At 41.4% G+C, this 20,777-nt stretch overlaps 1 protein-coding gene and 1 long non-coding RNA gene across 2 annotated transcripts in view; one reads left to right on the forward strand and one right to left on the reverse strand.

Moving 5' to 3' along the window:
* ADCY10 (adenylate cyclase 10) overlaps positions 1-12,382 on the forward strand; it is a 61,257-nt gene extending 48,875 nt beyond the window's left edge. Inside the window, exons 28-31 of the mRNA XM_053605972.1 lie at positions 1,070-1,187; positions 3,562-3,757; positions 10,819-11,007; positions 11,909-12,382. Of these exons, the coding sequence (XP_053461947.1) occupies positions 1,070-1,187; positions 3,562-3,757; positions 10,819-11,007; positions 11,909-12,073 (668 nt within the window). The 3' untranslated portion in view covers positions 12,074-12,382. The remainder of the gene's footprint in view (positions 1-1,069; positions 1,188-3,561; positions 3,758-10,818; positions 11,008-11,908) is intronic.
* Positions 12,383-13,062: 680 nt separating this feature from the next.
* LOC128596319 (uncharacterized) lies at positions 13,063-18,783 on the reverse strand. The gene is made up of 2 exons (XR_008383103.1): positions 18,179-18,783; positions 13,063-18,031 (listed from the first exon to the last, which is right to left on the reverse strand). It is a non-coding gene; the product is annotated as an uncharacterized LOC128596319 (long non-coding RNA).
* Between the last annotated feature and the right edge of the window lie 1,994 nt (positions 18,784-20,777).

A 20,777-nucleotide genomic window follows, 5' to 3' on the forward strand; every position in this document is an offset into this window, starting at 1 on the left:
GATAGGTGTTGGTGATTTGGAAAACCAATTCTTTCCTGATAACATTTCAGTGACACCAAGTAGGTCATTGAAGTAGACATATTAAACTGGAGGGGCAGTAGGTCATGCCTATAATCTTAGTGCTGTGAGAGGCTGAGGTGGGTGGATAGCCTGGGCTCAGGAGTTTGAGACCAGCCTGAGTAAGAGTAAGGTCCCGTCTCTACTAAAAATAAGAAAAACTAGCCAGGCGTTATAGTGGGCACCTGCAGTCCCAGCTACTTGGGAGGCTGAGGCAAGAGGATTGCCTGAGCCCAAGAGTTTGAGGTTGCTATGAGCTATGACGCCATGGCACTCTACCCAGGGTGACAGTAAAACTCTGTCTCTCAAAAAAAATAAATTAAATAAATAAATAAATAAACAAACTAGAGGGATCAACCTGGGGATTGTTTTCCTTACACATGATTTTAAAAGGGTATGCAAATATTGCAGCTAACGAGGCAAGCATGGTGGGAAAACAGATGCCCTCAGCTGCACCAAGGCCTACTCTTTGCACTTTGGCCAGCAAGGGGTGGTTTAAACCTATCTGCCTCACACTCTGGGAGGCTGAGGCGGAAGATCTCTTGAGGTCAGAAGTTCAAGACCATCTAGGACAAGAGTGAGATCCCCCCCTTTACTAAAAAATAGAAAAAATAGCCAAAAATTAGCCAAGTGTAGTGGCACAAGCCTGTACTACCAGCTACTCAGGAGTCTGAGGGAAGATGGTCCCTTGAGCTCAGGATTTGAGGCTGTTGTGAGCTATGATGATATCACAGTATCTACCCAGGGTGACAGAGCAGGTCTCTATTTCAAAAACAAAAAACCTGGTTTAGATTATGGAATTGAATTCACAATAGCTGGGACTCACAAATGCAGGCAACTCAGTCACCTGCTTGTGGCAACTCCCAAGACTCTTTGGATCCATCACGTAATCAGAGACTACTCTCCTTGCAGTAGAGAAAGACTGGGTTGTTAATGGTGAGAGTTCTAGGCTAGCTAAGCCTGCAAGATGACCACCCACCTATGAGCAAATTTTACCTGTTCTCTCTTGTAGGCTTTGTTTATAGAAAATTCGAAGAATGTTTGGAATTCATATACCAATATGAAAACCACAGAATCCTCAAGTTCCAAAGTGGACTCCTCCTGTCACTTTATTCAAGTGTAGCCATCTGGTAACAATGTGTTGCATGTCACTAACTTCCCAAAGTGAAAATGTTGAGTCCTGAAGAAGAGTTCTATAAAAAAAATTTTTAGAAGAAAGAAAAGTATTTATAATTTATACCTGTGACAGCTTAAAGGCATTGAGAATACTGACCTGAAAGACACCTTAGGGGATCAACTAGTTCATCCCCATCCAGCAAGGCAGAAAAGTGATGTTGTCTCAATCATGTTCAATGCCATGAGCATTTACTACAGGCATACTATGGTTTGAAGACACTGAGAAAAAGTCAACTTGCTTCTGAAAAGCACTGGGGTTAGAGGAAAGCTAATGAGCAGGATCACTTGGCTCCCTGCACCCACCCAGATGGAAAAACATTGCTGATAACACTGATGTTGGAGGAGGTAGCTTCCTTATATCTGTACACAAGTGGGCTTCCTAATATTGAGCCCTAAAATTAGACTTACTCACTCAGCAGCAGGTAGTTCTGGAAAACTTCAGGTCTCCCTGCATCAAGGCAGCCTCTCTCTATGATGTGGCAGAGGACAGATCAGTGCCACTCTCTCGATCGGCTTCACTAGCTCTAAAGATGAAGGAGAGACAGGCAGTGAGCTACTCTGGCCCAGTTTCTCTCCCCAAATCACCAAATCACTCCTTTTCATTGGAGAAGGAGAGTGGGAGTGAAGTGAGGAAAGAGAGCTGGCACCTTGTCCCAGTGAAGGTCCCTCTGGTGGAAGGACACTTCAGGACAGAGGAAGCAGCACTGTCCTTGCACTCCTTTAATGCAGTAAGCCGGAGGCATAATCTCTTTAACTTATTAGGTTTTTAACTCCATAAACCTATAGCTATGGTCATACCCTCAAAGGAAGGAGATGAACAGTAAGGTGCCAAATGGGGTCAGAACAGAATAGTAATTATGTCCCTTCCATGACTATTCCCCAGGACTGAACATCACCCCCTCCTCTATTTCCCACCTCGAGTTACATACAGCCGTATCGTCTAATATGGTCCACTAGAGGTAGTGTGATTAGATTAAATAATAAGGAGATATTACTATGCAAAATGCCACAAATGAGAGCAGCTCCAAATTTAAATAGAATCCCCCTCTTATTATAACATTACTTGAGAAATATTAAAATCTACAAGTTAATTACTCTTGCCAGTTAAAGTTCTAAGTCAAATTAACTTGCCCATGTTAAGGAGTGTAAAGTCCAAAAATCACCCTAATTTCTTATTCTTCTCTATTTTAACTGGAGCGCTCTTTACAACAGCTGTGTCCTAGGCAAATGCTTCTCACACATTAGTGGGCATAAAAAGCTGTTAATTCAGAGATTTCACACCTGTGGTGCGTGTTAGATTCGAGAGATTGTATAAAGGAGGCCCCAGGTGTTACTGGTGATGCCAGTCTGTGGCCCACACTCTGAATAGCACTGGCCTCGGCTAGCTCTCTTTGAAACTGGAGCAATATCTTCACATCTCAGAATTTCAGCCTCCAAGTATCTGATCCACATCACTTTTTAATTTAAGAAAATCCAGAGAGGCCAGGTGTGGTGGTTCATGCCAATCCTGGCACTCTACGAGGCCACGGTGGGAGGGGGGAATGATCTCTTGGGCTCAGGAGTTTGAGATCAGCCTGACCGAGAGCAAGATCCTGTCTCTCCTAAAAATAGAAAAACTAGCCAAGTGTGGTGAAGTGTGCCTATAGTCCCAGGTACTCAGGAGGCTGAGGCAGGAGAATCACTGGAGCCCAAGAATTTGAGTTTGCTGTGAGCTATGATGACACCATGGCACTCTACCTAAGGCAACAGAGTGAGACTCTGTCTTAAAAAAAAAAAAAAAAATCCAAAGAGGTAAATACTATAGATGGTGGCTTAATATTATCTGGGTGTTCCCAAGAATTCTATTTTTCTTAAGTCATCAAAAAATTCTATTCTTGGCCAGAAGTGTGTTTCACGCCTGTAGAGGTCGACAGGGATGAGTCACCTGAGCTCAGGAGTCCCAGATCAGTCTGAGCAAGAATGAGATCTTCTCCCCCACCCCCATCCCTTAATCTCTACTAAAAAGGCACCTGTAATTCCAGGTACCTGAGAGGCTGAGGCAAGAGAATTGCTTGAGCCTAAGAGTTAAAGTTGCTGTGAGCTATGATGATCACAGCACTCTACCCAGGATGACAGAGTGAGACTCTGTCTCAAAAAAAAATTCTATTCTTTCCTTGCTCCACATCACAAAATGTCCTCCTTTTTTAGGGAGAGTGGAGTGGGGCTGGGCAGGAGGCAGACTTCCAGAAACCCAATTATGGGAAGTTATGCATCTGGAGAGAGGCATCTCAGCAAATCAGCCCACCCAAGAGTGATACTGATTTTTCTTATTCTCCTGTGGTGGTGCAGGTATGCCAGACTTCAGGAATGGGACAACTTTTACATATTTTCCAATAGAGCCAAAAATCTAGTGTCAAGAAGAACCCCAACAGCTCTTTACTACCATGGAATTTCTAGATACATGGAGGCGCAAGTTCTCCACCTTCAAAAACTAATTGAAGAACAGAGTGAGAATGCCCAGGAGAGTGGAGTTGAGCTGCTCAAGGTGAGGCCTATTCTCCAGTTCCCAACATAAATCATTCCCTTAAATGGATTTCTATCGGCCTCCTGTGCTAATTATTTTATCATTACAGAATTTATTCATGTTTATAATAATCTTTGAAGGCAATCCCTCAAAATTATAAAGGAAAAAGTACAAATTGCCCATAACCTTAATAGTCAGAGGTAACCACTTTTTATGTATGGAGATATTATTTTTTAGATTTTTTTCTATGTGTGCATGTGCGTAGGCTCATTTTCAGTTTTGTAATTTGCTATTAAATATGTGATAATTTCCATGTCATTAAATTGTTTCTCACATCACTAATTAAAAGCAAGCATAGTATTTTATCTTATGAATATGCTATTAGATTATACAGTCCAATTATTCTTGGATAGAACTTTTCTGTAGTATTTTACTACTGTGATAAGTATCCTGGTAGCTAAGTCTTTGCACACAATAATTTTTAAAATTCAACTCATATATATATATAAAGCAACAGATAATAAGCGCCTAAGGTGGAGGAGTGAGTAAATTAGAACTGGTATCCACCTCTGAAAGTTTACAGCCTAACATGGGAAAGCCCCCTAAGAGAATGAATGGCTAAATCTATGCTTTTGGTTCAATACTTGTTTGCTTTGTTTGTGTAAAAAACCTGGGCACAGGTATTTTAGTTTTCTATTGCTGTGTCAGAAATTACCACAAACCACACACCCCCACTTCTTATCTCACAGTTTGTCAGATCAGACATCTGGATGGGCTGGGCTGGGATCTTTGCTTAAAGACGTATTTGACGTATGCATATAATAAAAAATATTATTGTTATTATTTTGAACAAACTTATCTGTTAGATAAATTATGAACAATAAAAAAAAATTTATGTTGCCACTGATGCTCTTCCTTTCTTTATGTACATCCCAGTTTCTGGCCTATATATTTTCTTTCTCTCTAAAGAATTTATTTTAGGATGGGTGGAGGGAGGGTAATTGGTGGGACCACACATATGGTGCATTTTACAAGGGTACATGTTAAATATACTAAGTGTAGAATATAAATGTCTTAACCCAATAGCTAAGAAAATGAGGTGAAGGCTATGTTAACCAGTTTGATGAAAAGTATTTCAAATTATATATAAAACCCAGCACATTGTAACATTGTATCCCATAATTGCATTCATGTACACAGCTATGATTTAATAATTTAAAAAAAGAATTTATTTTAATGTTTCTTGCAAGGCAGGTCTACTAGCAACACTGGCAACAACTTTCCTCAATTTTAGTTTGTCTGAGAAGGTCTTTATTTTGTTGTCAATTTCAAAGGATAATTTCAGAGGATATAGAATTCTAGGTCAGTTTTTTTTTTTTAAATTTTTTCTCAGCACTTGAAATACATCATTTCATCTCTTTTTGCTTGCATGGTTTCTAAGAAGTCAAATATAATTCTTTGTTCCTCTACAGCTAAGATGCCCTATTTTTTTTTTTTTCTTTTAACCTGGCACAGTGTTCTTTGAGTTTCCTGGATCTACAGTTTGATGTCTGACCTTAATTTGAGGGAATTCTCAGTCTTTATTTTTTCTAATATTTCTTCTTTTCTCTTTCATCTTCTTCTGATATTTCTATTATGTACATATTATACCTTTTGTATTCGTCTCACAGTACTTGTATAGTTCTTGGATATTCTGTTATTTATTTTTAGTCTTTGTTCTTTTTGTTTTTCAGTTTTGTAGGTGTTTTGTTTTGTTTGTCTCACTCCATTGCCCTGGGTAGAGTATCGTGGTGAGCTATGGCTCACAGCAAACTCAAACTCTTGGGCTTGACCAATCCTCTTAGCTCAGCCTCCTGAGTTACTAGGACTACAGATGTGGGCCACGATTCCCAGATGGTTTTTCTATTTTTAGTAGAGAGGCGGGGTCTCACTCTTGCTCAGGCTGGTCTAGAACTGCTGAGCTCAAGCACTCTGCCCACCTTGGCCTCCCAGAGTGCTAGGATTACAGGCATGAGCCACAGCCTGGCCTGCAGTTTTCTAGTGATACAGCCTTTAGCGCAGAAATTCGTACCTCAGCTGTGTCCAATCTACTAAGCCCATCAAAGACATTCTACATTTCTCTTACAGTATTTTTTTTTTTCTAATTTCTAACATCTCTTTTTGGTTCTTTCTTAGGATTTCTATCTCTCTGTTTATATTGCCCTTGCTTGCTCTTTACCTTATCCATTAAACCATTAGCATATTATGGTAGTTTTAAATTCCCAGTCTGATAACTCAAAACGTCCTTGTCATATCTGATGCTTGCTCTGTCTCTTGAAACTGTGTTTTTCACCTTTTAGTATGCCTTGGAATTTTAGACAGACATGCGGTGCCAGGTAAAAGGATTTGATGCAAATAGATCTTTAATAATGTGATAATAAGGTGTCGGGGAGGAAAACCAGTCCTCTGATTAGGTCTCAGTCTCTTCCTAAGCCTATTCCTTCTGATTAAGAATTTCACAAGTGCTTTTCAGTTCCCGCCCCATTAGGTAGGGAAGGATAGCTACAGCTGGCTTCAGTTGGGCATCCCCTATGGTTAAATAGTTCCTCTGCTAGACAAACTTTGTGAAGAAGAACAGAGTCTTCTGCCTATTTAAAATGGTTTCTTTTCCTCCCCTTCTGCTGACAGTATGAGTACAGATTTTTTCTGTAATATTCACTTGAGAATCTGGTTGAATTCCTGGAGGTAAATTCACAAAAGGGTGGGGGGCTATCTGGAGGTGTTTGGGGGTGAGGGTTTGGTCCAGTTTTTAAAAATGCGGTCAAATGAACATAATATAAAATTTCCCATCTTAACCATTTTTAAATGTATGGTTTATAGTATAGTATTAAATACATTCATAATCCTGTATGTAACTCCATCTTCATAACTTTTTTTTCAGATAAAATATTATAGGTTTATTTAAGACTTAATTCTCACCTTGAGTATGCAAAATAAAAACTCCACAAAATGTTCATTTTACTTTGTAGTTTACAAGTATACAAAATAGAAGTTTGCTTAAATTTATATTACATATTTATTAAGGCAAGGAACTATATAGAAAAAACATTTGTTCTGCTTAAGGCATACTTGGGAATAAACTATTGTACAAATTATTGCACATCTGAAACCACAGTGCATAACAGACTGTCTGCATAAAAACATTAAAGTAAACCAGGCGTATTTACCTGACTTAGGTCATAAATGTAGATCGGAAGACAAAAATAGATATATCTTCCTTGTCAAACTATGCAGCAGTTCGAGAACTTTGGCTTCCTCATTTGGTACCTTTAGAACCAAGACTCACCAAGCACCATCAATTTTTAGGCTATTAGAACACATTTTCAGTACCTGAATTTCTTTCTTTTCTTCTAGCATAATAATGGCTTTTAGAAGGCAAAAAAAAAAAAAAATATATATATATATATATATATACAAGGTGATCTTTATGCTTATATTGCATCAAAACACAATTCTAGGGAATTCTGGTTTTCCCTCCCCCAACTCATGGATCTAATACCCTGATAGCCACAACTTCCAGCACCCCCTTGGCGTTTTTGTTAAGTCCAGGAATATTCAAGTTGGATTTAGAATTGGAATGATAGAAGATCCCGTCACAGACCCCATTGGTCTTTGATTTTTGACTTTTGACTTCCTCACATTGCCTGATCATTCATTCACAAGTTGACTCAGGTGGGAACTTGACCATGATTGTCTCTATTTCCAGCTGGGTTCTTCCCCTTCTCCTCGGGAAGACAACGTGAAAGGTATAAAGTACTGAATTCTCTTCTGGCAGTCATACCCACTGTTTGAGACTTAAAAGTGTCTCTTCACGTGTCAAGCGAGGTGGTCCGGCGTGGTGGCACTTCTGGCACTGGAACGGGTGGTGCCTGGTGTGTTTGTGGTAGTGCCTCGTCAGTTCATCCGACCTGGCGAATTTCCACCCACAGCCATTCCAATCACAGTGGTAGGGTTTCTCACCTGTGTGGGTTCACAGGTGGGCCTTAAGATGAGCACTCTTTCCATAACTCTTTATCTTGTAAAACTGAAACCCTGTACCCATTAAGTATGTGTTTGTTAGACTCAGCTGGTTTCTTTTGTTAATCCCATTTCTTTACTTACCATCTGTCTGGTTGTTCTATCCATTATTGGGGGCAGGTTAGTAAAGTCTCCAACTATTTTTTTGAGACAGAATCTCAAGCTGTCACCCTTGGTAGAGTGCTGTGACGTCATAGCTCACAGCAACCTCCAATTCTTGGGTTCAAGTAATCCTCTTTCCTCAGTTTTTCTATTTTAGTACAGACAGGGTCTTGCTTTTGCTTAGGCTAGTCTCAAATTCATGAGCTCAAGCTTTTCACCCATCTCAGCCTCCCAGAGTGCTAGGATTAGAGGCATGAGCCACCGTGCCCTGACAAAGTCTCCAGCTATTATTATAGAACTGTTTCTACCTTCAATTCTGTTCATTTTTGCTTCATATGTTTTGGGGGGCTTGTTATTAACTGCATAAATGTTTACAATGTTATCATTATGTCTTTTTGTTATGTGGAGATTTTATTAATATACAATGTCTTTTTGCCACTTCTAAACTTTTTTTGACTTTAAGTCTATTTTTTTCTGATATTAGTATGGCTACTCCTGCTCTCTTTTGATTACTATTTGCATGCAATATCTTTTTCCATCCTTTCATTTTTTGTGAACTTGTGTCTTTGGATCTAAAGCGAACTCCTGTATTATATAATTGAATTGTGTTTCTAACAGTCCATTCTGCCAATCCATTTTTTTTTGAGAGTTTAATCCATTTACATTTATTTTTATTATTTTTTTAAATTTTTATATTGAGACAGAGTCTCACTTTATGGCCCTCAGTTGAGTGCTGTGGCATCATAGCTCATAGCAACCTCCAACTCTTGGGCTGAAATGATTTTCTTGTCTCAGCCTCCCACAATGCCAGACTTATTTTTTGTAGAGATGGGGTCTCACTCTGGCTCAGGCTGGTCTCGAACCTCTGAACTCAGGGCAATCCACCCACCTCGGCCTCCCAGAGTGCTAGGATTACAGGCATGAACCACCACAGCCGGCCAAATCCATTTACGTTTAAATTACTGGTAAAGAGGGATTTTTGTCATTTTGCTATTTGTTTTCTATATGCCTTATAGCTTTTTTTGTCCCTCATGTCCTGCATTACTGTCTTCCTTTGTGTTGATTTTTTTCATAATGAAACATTAAAAATTTCCCCCATTTTCTTTGTATATATTCTATAACTATTTTCTTTATGGTTACCATGAGGATTACATTTAATAATGTTACTAAGTTAACTTTAGTTACATGCAAAAACTCTGCTCCTTTAATAGTTTCCTACTCCTTTTGGTGGTTGATACAAAATTACATTTTTATACACTGTGTGTCCCAAAACATAAACACATATTTCTTTTAAATGATTAGTATCTTAAATTAGGTAGAAAACAAAATGTAGAATTACAACAGTTACAAAAATACTAGCAGTACTAGCTTTTAGGGTAATGATTTTTTTTAAATTAATCTCATAAATTTCATAGAAAACAAAAAATAGAGTTACAAATTATTAGTATAATAATACTCGCTTTTATAATATCCCATATATTTACCTTTATTGAGATCTGTATTTCTCCATACAGCTTGAAGTGTCCTTTCATTTTACCCTACAGAACTCCTTTGAGCCTGCCTGCCTGCCTGCCTTCCTTCCTTCCTTCCTTCCTTCCTTCCTTCCTTCCTTCCTTCCTTCCTTCCACATTTCTTGCAGGGAAGTTTTTGTGGTAACGTACTCTTCTCTGCTTTTGTTTATCTGAGAATGTCTTATTTCTCCCTCACTTTGAAGGGCGCTTTTATCAGATATAGGGTTCTTAGATGGTAAGTTTTGCTTTTTTTCTTTTAGCACTTGAAAAATGTTGGCCTTCTGCCTCTGGCCTACAAATTTTCTGATGCAAAATCTGCTGGTAGTTTTATTGAGTATCATTTATATGTGATACGTTGCTTAAAATTTGTCTCAGCGTAGGTTTCTTTGAGTTCATCTTACTTGTGGTTCGTTGAGCTTGAATATTTATATTCATGTCTTTTTTTTTTTTTTTCCAAATTTGGGCAGTTTTCATTATTTCTTCAAATATTCCCCTTTCTCTCTCTTTTCTCCTTCAGGGACTTCCACAACGCATTTGTTGTTTGGTCGGTATCCCTCAGGTCTCTTAGGCTTTAGTCACTTTCATCAGTCTTTTCTCTGTTTCTGCTTGTGACAATGGGTGTTGGGGAATGCAACAACAATGGCTGCCTGCCTCTTTCTCTGTACTTCTTGGATCAGAAGCAGTAATCAGTGATCAAAGAACAGATCCCTGATATGTAGGACAAGGCTCTTTATGTCTATCCTAGGCTCACGAATTTGTCCACTTTGAGTTTTTAGCAATTCATCAATTACAGTTCAGGTTTTCCTACCCTGGCACTGGTCCCCACTGTGGTTTCCACTCACAAGTCTCTGTTCTGACAAGCTGTGGCTCCTGATATTCACCTGTCTCTCTGGCCAATCTCGAGGACAGCAGTTTGCCCTGTGTCTTCCCTCTCTTATAGATCTAAGAACTGTTGTTGATTTTATAGTCTGTTAAGATTTTTACTTGTTTCTAGGACCACATAGTGATTTTCAAGCTCCTTACATGCAGAATTGGCCAATTCTCCCCCTGCTTTAATAGTCAGAAGAAAAAATATGTTTTTTTTAAAAGGAGTCAGTGCCTAGGCGGTGCATGTAGCTCAGTGGGTAGGGCACTGGCCACATACACCAAGGCTGGCAGGTTCAAACCTGGCCCAGGCCTGCTAAATTAACAATGACAACAGCAACAATAAAAATAGCTGGGCACTGTGGCAAGAGAATCACTGGAGCCCAAGAGTTTGAGGTTGCTGTGAGCTGTGACACCACGGCACTCTACCCAGGGCAACAGCTTGATACTCTGTCTCAAAAAAAAAAAAAGAGGCAGTGCAGAGAACTAACTGATGGTTCTGGTGGGCCCTCTCATGTCAATTCTCATGTCATATTTTTTTCTCTTTAGACCTTGGAGAATCTGGTGGCTCAAAATACCACTGGCCCTGTTTTTTACCCGAGGTTCTACCACCTGATGGCCTACATCTGTATACTGATGGGAGATGGGCAGTACTGTGACCTCTTCCTGAACACAGCCTTGCACCACTCTGAAACACAGGGGAATTTGCTGGAGAAATGTTGGCTAAACATGAGCAAAGTACGTGCAATCAAATAGCAAGCTGGGGCAAGGGTGCTCATCCATAGAGGGAAGCCCCAGAATCCCACTGTGGGGTTAGGTTTCACCACACATAGAAAGTCATTTTGGCTGGTGACAATTTTATTGGGCTTCCTTAACAAAATAGCTTAGGCTGAGTAATTTATACATAATAGAAATGTATTGCTCATAGTTTTTGAGGCTGGAAGTCCACAATCAAGGCACCTGAGATTGGATGTCTGGTTAGGGCCCATTCCTCATAGACGGTGCCTCTTGCTGTGTCCTCACATTCTAGAAGGATGGAAGGTAAGGACTTCCTCCCTCAAGCCCTTTTACATGGGTGGGCAGGGCCCATTCTGGGTGGGCAGGGCCCTCATGACCTACATTGTTTCCCAAAGGCCTACCTCTTAACATATCACTTTAGATGTTAAGTTCCAACATATCTATTTGGGGGGGGACACTACGTTCACAATTATAGCAGTCATTATAGGCCTTTCTAGATTCTTGCCAACAGAGTGATGGGTCCATAGTTCAGGTTTATGGGCCGCCTCTTCCCCTGCAGGTCTTTCCTGCCCCTGTCTGTGGCCATGCTCTACTTGGTGTTACATTTGTTTGTATGCCTTTCTTCCTCTTGAGAACGTGAGCTCTTTGAAAGCAAAAGCCACACACGGTGCCCAGCACAGTGCCTCTCACTCAGTTTTTGTTGAATAATTGAATAAAGGTACAATGTTATTTAAGGAGGCATATGTCAGTGTCCTAGTTTGGGCAGCAAAATTCATTTTTGCCTGTGGGTTCGCATGCTTTTAAAGCTCAAGGACATCTTACCACATCTGTATGGGACCACTTTTGATTACAGCAGTTAAGAAGCACAAACTATTTCTTTGTTCTCTTTCCCTCCTCTCAGGAATGGTGGTACTCAAGCTCCGAGTCCACAACAGAGGACCACTGGTTTCAAACAGTCTTGAATCTCCCATCCTGGGACAGTATTTTATCAGGCAAGGTAAATATTCAGGATGTTCAAAGAAACAAATTCCTGATGAGAGTTAATATCTTGGACAATCCTTTCTAATATTTAAAGGAAAGAAGAAAGACTTTTGTAAGAACCCTGCCTTCGCAATTCTCCACTACTGACTTTTCTCTGACACCAGCTCTCCAGGTGCTTACATTTTACCTTCTGTCCCAGACACAGAACTAAACCCCTTGGTTTCTTCTCTTTCTAGAGAGTCAAAAAGGCTCAGCAGCATCATGCTTTACTTTCTCCTAATTTTACAAAAAAAATTACCTTTATCTTTCATGTTGTTTTAGATTGACATGGTTATTTCAGCCCATTGCAAAATTATATCATATGAGAAAATATTAATCTCGAGATGGCCTGACAGTCTGCATTGTGACAGATACATTTCTAGTTAATGTATTAAACTGAAAAATGTTAATTTTTAAATGTCCAGTTGCTAAATCTTTTGGAAGTAGCACAATATACAAATAGCAAACTGTTGTCATGATCCATAGGGACAAGATGCGAAAAGATAGTGCTTGGCTGTAGCTTCCAAAGCCAGGGTGACGTCGTAGCCCCTCTAACCACACGCATCAAATATCTTTAGAAGCACATTTTAAAAAATTGAAACATTAATTATTTTGGTGTGGTGTCTCTTACATATTAAGAGTGTAGATATATGTATTTTTATATTTAAGAAATAATAGCATTCAGCTTCATTTCCTAGATTGAAAGCAAGGCTGTGTATTTTTCCTCCTGATAACATAACTGAGTTCCACAAAGGAGTTTGGACAGACCCAGATTGTCCCACGACGGTAGTCACAGAGGCCCAGGACGGAGGGAAGAGCACCAGGCTATGAAATCAGAACAGTAGGTTCTAGCATGCGCCTGGGCACCAGCACACTGTGAGCGCATCACACACCCTCAGCACACCTGCAGGCTCATCACAGACCCTTCCCATTTCAGTGCACAGTTGTGAGTATCAAGTAAAGAGAGCACAGAAAAAAAGCATTAGATTACAATGTGCCATGTAAGCAAAAACAAAGTTGGGTTAGACAGATGACTGATTATAAAATAAACACATCAAATGTTTTTTTTATTGTTGGGGATTCATTGAGGGTACAAGAAACCAGGTTACACTGATTGCATTTGTTACGTAAAGTCCCAAACACATCAGATTTTAAAGCAAAGATCATCCCCTTCAAAGTCATCCTTCTGGAAGCTGCCTACTTGTCCCAGGTTGCTACACAGAAATCCTTTACTCTCTAAGGATTCTCCATTATTCTGCACATCATTCATTTTATTTTCTTATCTACTGATCCAACTAACATTTACTGACTAAACCATGTACCAACCACTGATTAAAATACAAAGAGATGAGAGGCACAATTCTTCCCTCAGCAAGCTCATGGGTTCAGCAGAGAAAACACACACAGTAAACCTCACTCGGCCCTTTCCACTGTGACACGCATACAGTAGAGCTGTGTTCAAATCATACAGAGCGTGGTGGAGAGTGTGGCACGTACAAAACCCAGACATCTCACAGACTGACCTGAATTGCCTCTGAAACGAAGTCATTTTATTACAGTGACATAAAGGCCAGTACCTTAACCATATCAATTCCTTACATTTGTACAACTCTTCACAAATGCAAGCAGTTTTAGAGCCTGCTCTTACCTTCGCCCCGTGAACCCCAAGAAGTGAGGATGGTAGGTGCCGTTGGTTGCCTGAGGTCATGTGGCTAGTAAGTGGCTGAAGTGGAGTCTAAACCCAGAAATCATGTACCCTTGTCCCAGCACATTCAAGTCCACTCTTTTGGCTCTTGGTCTGGGCTTCTGCAAACCACCAGGAAACTCAGCCCTTTCTGTTCTTCACATTGGCTTTGACCATCTAAAGATTTGAGTTCTCTTTAGCTTCCATAAAATGCATCTAGTTCTACCTTCTGGAATCATACAGGATAAGCTTCTTCCTCATGACCCCTTCAAACCTTTGAATGTACCTCTCGTGGCTCTCTTGAGCCTTCTCTAAGCTAAATATCTCTAGTTCCTTCTAATTCTCTTAGCATCCCATGGTTTTGAGTTCCCTCAGTATCCTGGTCACCCTTCTCAGAGTAAACTCAAACATACCTCTATTTCTTTTATATATGAGTTATAGAATGGCCAATCTGGAATATAAGAGGGACGCTTAACTTTTTTTGTTCCAGCTGCAAGAGTGCTATTAAAACCACTTATGTGCTTTCACTTGTTGGCTGCCACTTTTGGAGTCACTATGGACATATTCCAATGGACTAGAAAAAAATCCCAAATTGGTCACTTATTAACTATGCTTTAGTTTCCACATCTGTAAATGGAAATAATAATAGTACATACCTCATGGATTTTTATTTTTTTTTATTTTATTTTTTTTCCTCATGGATTTTTAAAGGATTTTTATTTGTTTATTTGTTTTGAGGATTACATGAGTTAAGGTATAAAAAATTTACAATGCTGCCTGGTGTACTGGAGATCAGTAAGTGTTAGTCCTTAAAACTATTGTATTCTAACAAGTTATCATCCCCATCCCATTCTTACACAGTCTGCTTCTCTAAACAGATGGAGCATACAGGATGCAGAGAAGTATGTGGTCTGTTATTAGCAAGTGAGGGAGAAGTAAACCCAAGTCAAATAAGTGTATAATTGCTCCTGGGCAAAGGAAGTTAGCCTTTGCAAGCTCTTTGTGAGTGGTGACCTTTATCTCTAGGGTATACTTTTTCCTTTCCTTTCAATGTTCTGCACCCTGTGTTAGGCCTTCCTGGATGTTAACTGTAGGTAGCAATAATGACATCAAGTAATCTCCTTAAGAGTTTAGCATCTTCTGGTTGCTACTTTGCATTGATTAAACAAAGAGTCAGAGAGAGAACTCTGTGGTTCTGCCCTTACCATCTTAGCCTGGTTCATATTCATTTGCTCAGCAGCTGCCCACAAGCTTACGTCTCGGTCTTCCCCAGTACTCTTTACGAGTTGCAGGCAAATGTTCAGATTTTTTGCATTTCAACAATACCCGGCTGTGCTGTGGCTTTTGTTTTATGGGTAGAGATAGTGCTAACGTGCTTAAGGATTTCTGAAATGAATAGTTGATCTCTAAAATTACTAAAATATGAAAGTATATTATACACCTATTTGAATGTCCAAAATTCTAAAGCACTGACAAATGCTGGGATGTGGAGTGACAGAAATTCTCATTCATTGCTGGTGGGGATGCAAAATGGTTTGGCTGCTTTGGAAGACAGTTTTGCAGTTTCTTACAAAACTAAACATACTCTTACCATACAAGCCACCAATCACACTGTTTGGTATCTACCCAAAGAAGCTGAAAACAAAAATCTGTACATGGATGTTTATAACAACTTTATAATTTTCAAAGTTTGGATGTAGCCAAGATGTCCCTCAGTGAGGTGAATGAATACAACCGCGGTGATAAATCCAGATGATGGAATATTATTCAGCACTGAAAAAAGAAATGATGTATCAAGACTTGAAAAGACACGGAGGAATCTCAATTGCATGTTACTAAGTGAAAGAAGCCAGTCTGAAAAGGCTACTTACTGTATATGACATTCTTGGAAAGGCAAAACTATCCTGGAGACAGCAAAAGATGAGTGGTTGCCAGGGTGTAGGAGGAGGAAGGGATGAAGAGGAAGAGCACAGGGCATTTTTAGGGCAATGCAACTATTCTGTACATCGCTGTAATGGTGGACATACATCCTTATACACGAATTCTGTGAAATTAAATAATTCAAACTTAAGGTTGCTGGAACTTTAAATTATTCTGAGCCTTGAGAGGAATGTGGCTATGTGGCCTGAATCATGTGGCCTGCAGCTGTAACTTCTGCCTTTTTCTTCCTTCCTATAAATAATTTGTAGGAGCAAGTGGCACCAGAAATAAGACTCCCTTAGATCATTGCCCATCTTTGGAATGTACCAACGTACCAATCTATAACCAAGCAGACCATTGTAATGTACGCACTGGTCTTGTATGGAAAATGCTATAATCCTGCTACAATTTCTCTGTCTCTGCCTAAGTAAGTGAAACCTTAACTTCTCCATAAACCACTTTGGAATGCTAACCCTATTTGTTAGGAGTTGGTGTCTTCCAGCTGGCCATCCTCAAGCTTTGTGCTCAAATAAACTCTATACTTAATCATCATTTCTGAATCTCTATTTAAGGTTGATAGTTCAAACCGATAGAACACACAGCATCAAGCATGAACCTTAATATAAACCCTACCCTCTAGATTCTGGGGGATAATGATGGGTCAGTCAGTGCAGGTTCATCACTTCACCTATGTACCAGTCTGATGGGGGATGTTGATAGTGGGGGAGGTTGTGGCTTGGGGTTGGGGGTATATGCGGTCTTTCTGCACCTTCTACTCAAAAATAATGCTATGAACTAAATACTGCTCTAAAAAGTAAAGTTTATTAATTAAAAAACAAAGCAATCCCTAAAACATTTGTCAACCAGCTCCCTTTCCTTTCACAGAGTTAGGCTGCCCCCTCTCAAGTCCTTAGCCAACTGCTCCCTTCTCAGACTTGCCCGGCACAGAAAATGGCACTAATCCTCCCAAATCTAAAATCCGGTTTTCCCTGATTCTTCTGTTTCCTCAACACACTCCCAATCCCTCAGTAAATCTGGGTACTTTCAGGGTACCTTTGGATATAACTACTCCTCACACACCCCCACCCACTGCCACCTTAGACAACGTCATCAGTTTCTCACTGGGGCTATTGCCATGGGCCACTGAACAGCCTTCCCGTTTCCACTCTCCCCTCTCCCTGAACTGTTCTCCACACGGAAGGTGTAGTCAGCATGTAAGTTGTATCATGTCACACTCCCTACTTAAAACCCTGCAGTGTCTTCTCACTGCACTTCCTAAACGGAATAATGCGCCGGTGTATAAGACCTGTGTGATCCCCTCTCCGCCTGCCTCTCGAACCTCATCTCATACCACTCTCCCCTGGCCTCCAAATGCGCTCTCACTCAGCCTGCTGGGCATCCTGAGAAGAAATGGAAGTTTCTTCTTTTGTTTTGGCCCTTTTGCTGGGCCTCCATTGCTTCAACTATTAACAACAACAAAAAAAAGAGCTGTGTTAGACAATCTCCAAGGATCACCTTAGAGCAGTGGTTCTCAACCTTCCTAATGCCACAACCCTTTAATACAGTCCTTCATGTTGTGGAGACCCCCAACCATAATATTTTCGTTGCTACTTCATAACTGTAATTTTGCTACTGTCATAAATTGTAATGTAAATATCTGATATGCAGGGTGTATTTAGGCGACCCCTGTGAAAGGGTCGTTCAACTCCCAAAAGGGTGGTGAAGGGTTGAGAACCACTACCTTAGAGTTTAATCTATGAGGGTAAAGTGCTAGTTTAGTACTTTAGTATAGATTCTTTTTTCTGTATAAAGCTGTTTTGTCTACTAACACTTGGGCTAGGGCAGCTCTGGTCTGGCCCTGGCAGACCAAGTCATCTGAGAATGTCCATCTTGGGTCTCATCCCATTTGCTGTTCACCTCTGGAAGCAAAGTGAAGAGCATTCTACCTAAAAAGCGCTCCTTCACTGGGAGTGGGTGGGTGCACAAGTGCCAGTGGGTGTGCTCACGAGAAGGTGAGTTCCAGCAGTGCTCGCACTGTTCCAAAGAGGAATCTGGCACTGTGCTGTCCTCGTGTTGCAGGAGGTGGAAACCCAAGCATCTGAGTCTAGTCTGCACAGGCCGCTCTGCCCTCCAAGTACCTTCCTCCCCACTCATCCTGGCCACTGCTGCCAGAAGAAGAGCCTTGTCAGGGCTTCCGTGTGAATTGCTGACATCGCAGGAGATGATGTCTTCCAGGTAGAAGCTGGGGGTTTGTTTTCCCTCTAAGATTTCAAAAGTCTCTTTCACATCTTATTGACTTCTGACCAAGCCAAACAAAAGACTGTGCAGGGCTGGCTTGGAGAGGATAGACAGGGACAGGGCAGGTCATTACTGGAAGAGCAGCGACGTTATTCCCCAGGACTGAGAAGAGAAAATGAAACAGGAAGAGGTGAGCAAAGACCAAGCTGCAATCTGAAGATTGTACGTTCCAAGTGCCTGAACATACGTCAGATTTTATAGGAACCCTGTAGTGGGTTTCCAGTCTTGACAAAGCTACAAACCACTTACCTGATCTTGAGCAGGTCCCTTTGCATCCGTCAGTTTCCTGGTGTCTGAACAAGCTGTGATAGTGTCCCTCCCCTGGCATCTGGCTTTGACTCCAACTCCCACCACAGGATGGGTGTGGGAGACCTCCCTGGCCAGCAGATGGCAGTACTGGCTCTTGACTCCTGCTGCAGCCCACTGCCCCAGTTCTGGTCGCACTCTGGGGCCTCACCCTCAGCGCCTAGCACCCCTGCATCTTCCACCGGCTCCCCTCACCCCTGCCCACCACTGTGACATTCTTAGGAGCTTCCTGGATGAGGTGATTTCTAGAAGAAGGCAGACAAATAATCCATGAAGGCTTTAGAGCAGAGAGGAATGGAAAAGTGATTTTTTTTTTTCACAGCCTTTGAACTCTTCCCCACATCTGTGCACGCCTCGAAGTGAGAGGGCTGTCCCGGTCCCCCATCTCCTGCACTAAGCCCAGAAGGCCTGTACAGTAGTAAATGTTCAGAAAGTGTGTGAATTAACGTGTAAAGGTACGTTTTCATTTGATCATTTCAAATTATTCCTTATAGGCAGCCTTAGAAGTAAAAGATTAGTATTTATTGAATGAGAATATTATGTGGACCTTCACGGAGATCAACAAAAATTACTGAGCACTGTACTAGCCAGGCTCTGCAGTAGGGTTAAAAGGATGAATAAGAAGCACTCCGTATGGTGGTTACCAGTGTGTACCCTGGGATGACAGGGTTGGATCCAGTTGCTAGCTTCTTGTCATTGAACACATTATTTTACTTCCTTGTATCTTCCATTCCTTTGCTTGTAAAATGGGGATAATAATAGCATCCACCTCATAAGGTTGTTGTGGGTTAATAGAGGTAAAGCACTCACAGTTCTGCTGGGGAACAGACAGTCAGAACGCGGAGCTGTGAAGGTCCTGGCACCTACCCTAACCTGGCTTTAGAAGGCTGAAGAAAGCTTCGTGGGAGGGAAATAGGACTCGGCCAGGTGAAGAGCTTTCTGGGTGAAATGGAGCCCTACTGAGTGAGGGAGTGTCCGTGTGTGTATTGACCAGGAGGCAACCCAGGGCTATAGTCCCTGAGGCCTTGTGGCCAGGTAGTAGGGTAATAGATCATATCCTGCCAGCAGTAGGTGTCACTGGATGGCTTTCCTGAGTGCATGGGCCACATGCCTGTTTTGGAGAGACCACACTTTTTACGAAGAAGGTTTGGAAGTGACCTGAGTCAAGAGGAAGGCTGGGAGACAATTGCTGTTGCAAGTTTGGAATTAGGGTGGCTTAAAATAAAGCAATGGCAGTGGAGACAGAGAAGAAGGCATTGATTTAAAAGACACAGGAAGAGGCAGAACATATCAAAATCAGAGGTGGGCTTTTCAAGGAGGATGCTCAAAATTAAGAAATACATAGAGAGACTAAGTAAACTAAGGACTGAATATGTTCAAGCATTTGCATGGTTCTCTTTGTTTGCGAAGTGGACTATTATATTTGCTCCTCCCCGCTGTACAGCAAACCTCAGCCTTTCAACCCTGCCTGCCCCCAGGTGGGGGGTGCTCCTTAGAGCGGCTCTTGCAGAACTGTCTCCTCTCTGAGCTCATTAAGTTGCCTGTCTCTGCTGACGGTACCAGTCCCTGCTCACCTGACTCCTCTCTTTAGTCCCAAAGCCATTGCATTCTGCCAGTGCTTTCGAGCCTCTTTCTAAAGACTCCCCAAATCTCTTCTATCATCTTCATTCCCACTGCAGCTGAAAATCCAGTTCCTTTGTCTCTTACTGAGCTCTGCAATGACCCATTACATGGTCTCCTGGTTTCAGATTTCCATCTGTTTTAAAATTGCCGGCAATTTGCAGGGTAAGCTTGCTAAAACGCCAAGCTCCATTTGTTAGTCTATTTAAAATTTGATTTGCCTTCAGGACAACATCCCAATTTCTTAGCTGGACTGTAAGGCTACTTACTAAAGTCTGGCTCGCTCCCAGATCCAATGCAGCAACTACACTGGCCTCGCTCTTTCCTCCTGAACCCTTGTGGCTGGTTGCTCCAACTAGAATGGTCTTTACCAGAATCTTTTGGTAAATATTTCTTTCTTTTCCTTTTTTCTTTCTCCTCTCCTCTCCCCTCTTCTCCCTCTCTCTATGCCTCCCTCCCTCCATTCATCCCTTCCTCCCTTCTTTCCTTTTCTTTTTTTCTTTTGAAATGATGTTTTGCTAGCATCGAACTCCATTCCTCTATCCTTGGGATTACAGGTGTGAGCCACTGTGCCCAGGCCCAATCTGCTTTCAAATGCTACTGATGCAAAGCACCTCTCTCTGACTGCTGCGGGTGGGCGTCATCAGCCTGCCCTTGTTACTCCCCAGCTGTGTACCCTTCCTCCTCAGAGTGACTCTTACAGGACTGCCTGCTCTCTGAGCTCTTCAAGGGCAGCGATTCTGTCTCCCTTGTCTTTATATCCCCAGAACACGGCATAGCATCAAACATTAGAAGGTCTTCAGCAAGCTCTGTCTTGTTGACAGCTGCACTGTAGCAATCTGCAATGTGTGGGACACTGTAGGCAATGTTGAGTGAGGGGTTGAAGGAGCGTGTGCCATCTACCCACCAGCAAGTGGCAGCC

The sequence above is a fragment of the Nycticebus coucang genome, chromosome 10, assembly GCF_027406575.1.
Source record: "Nycticebus coucang isolate mNycCou1 chromosome 10, mNycCou1.pri, whole genome shotgun sequence".
In the NCBI taxonomy this organism is placed as follows: Eukaryota; Metazoa; Chordata; class Mammalia; order Primates; family Lorisidae; genus Nycticebus; species Nycticebus coucang.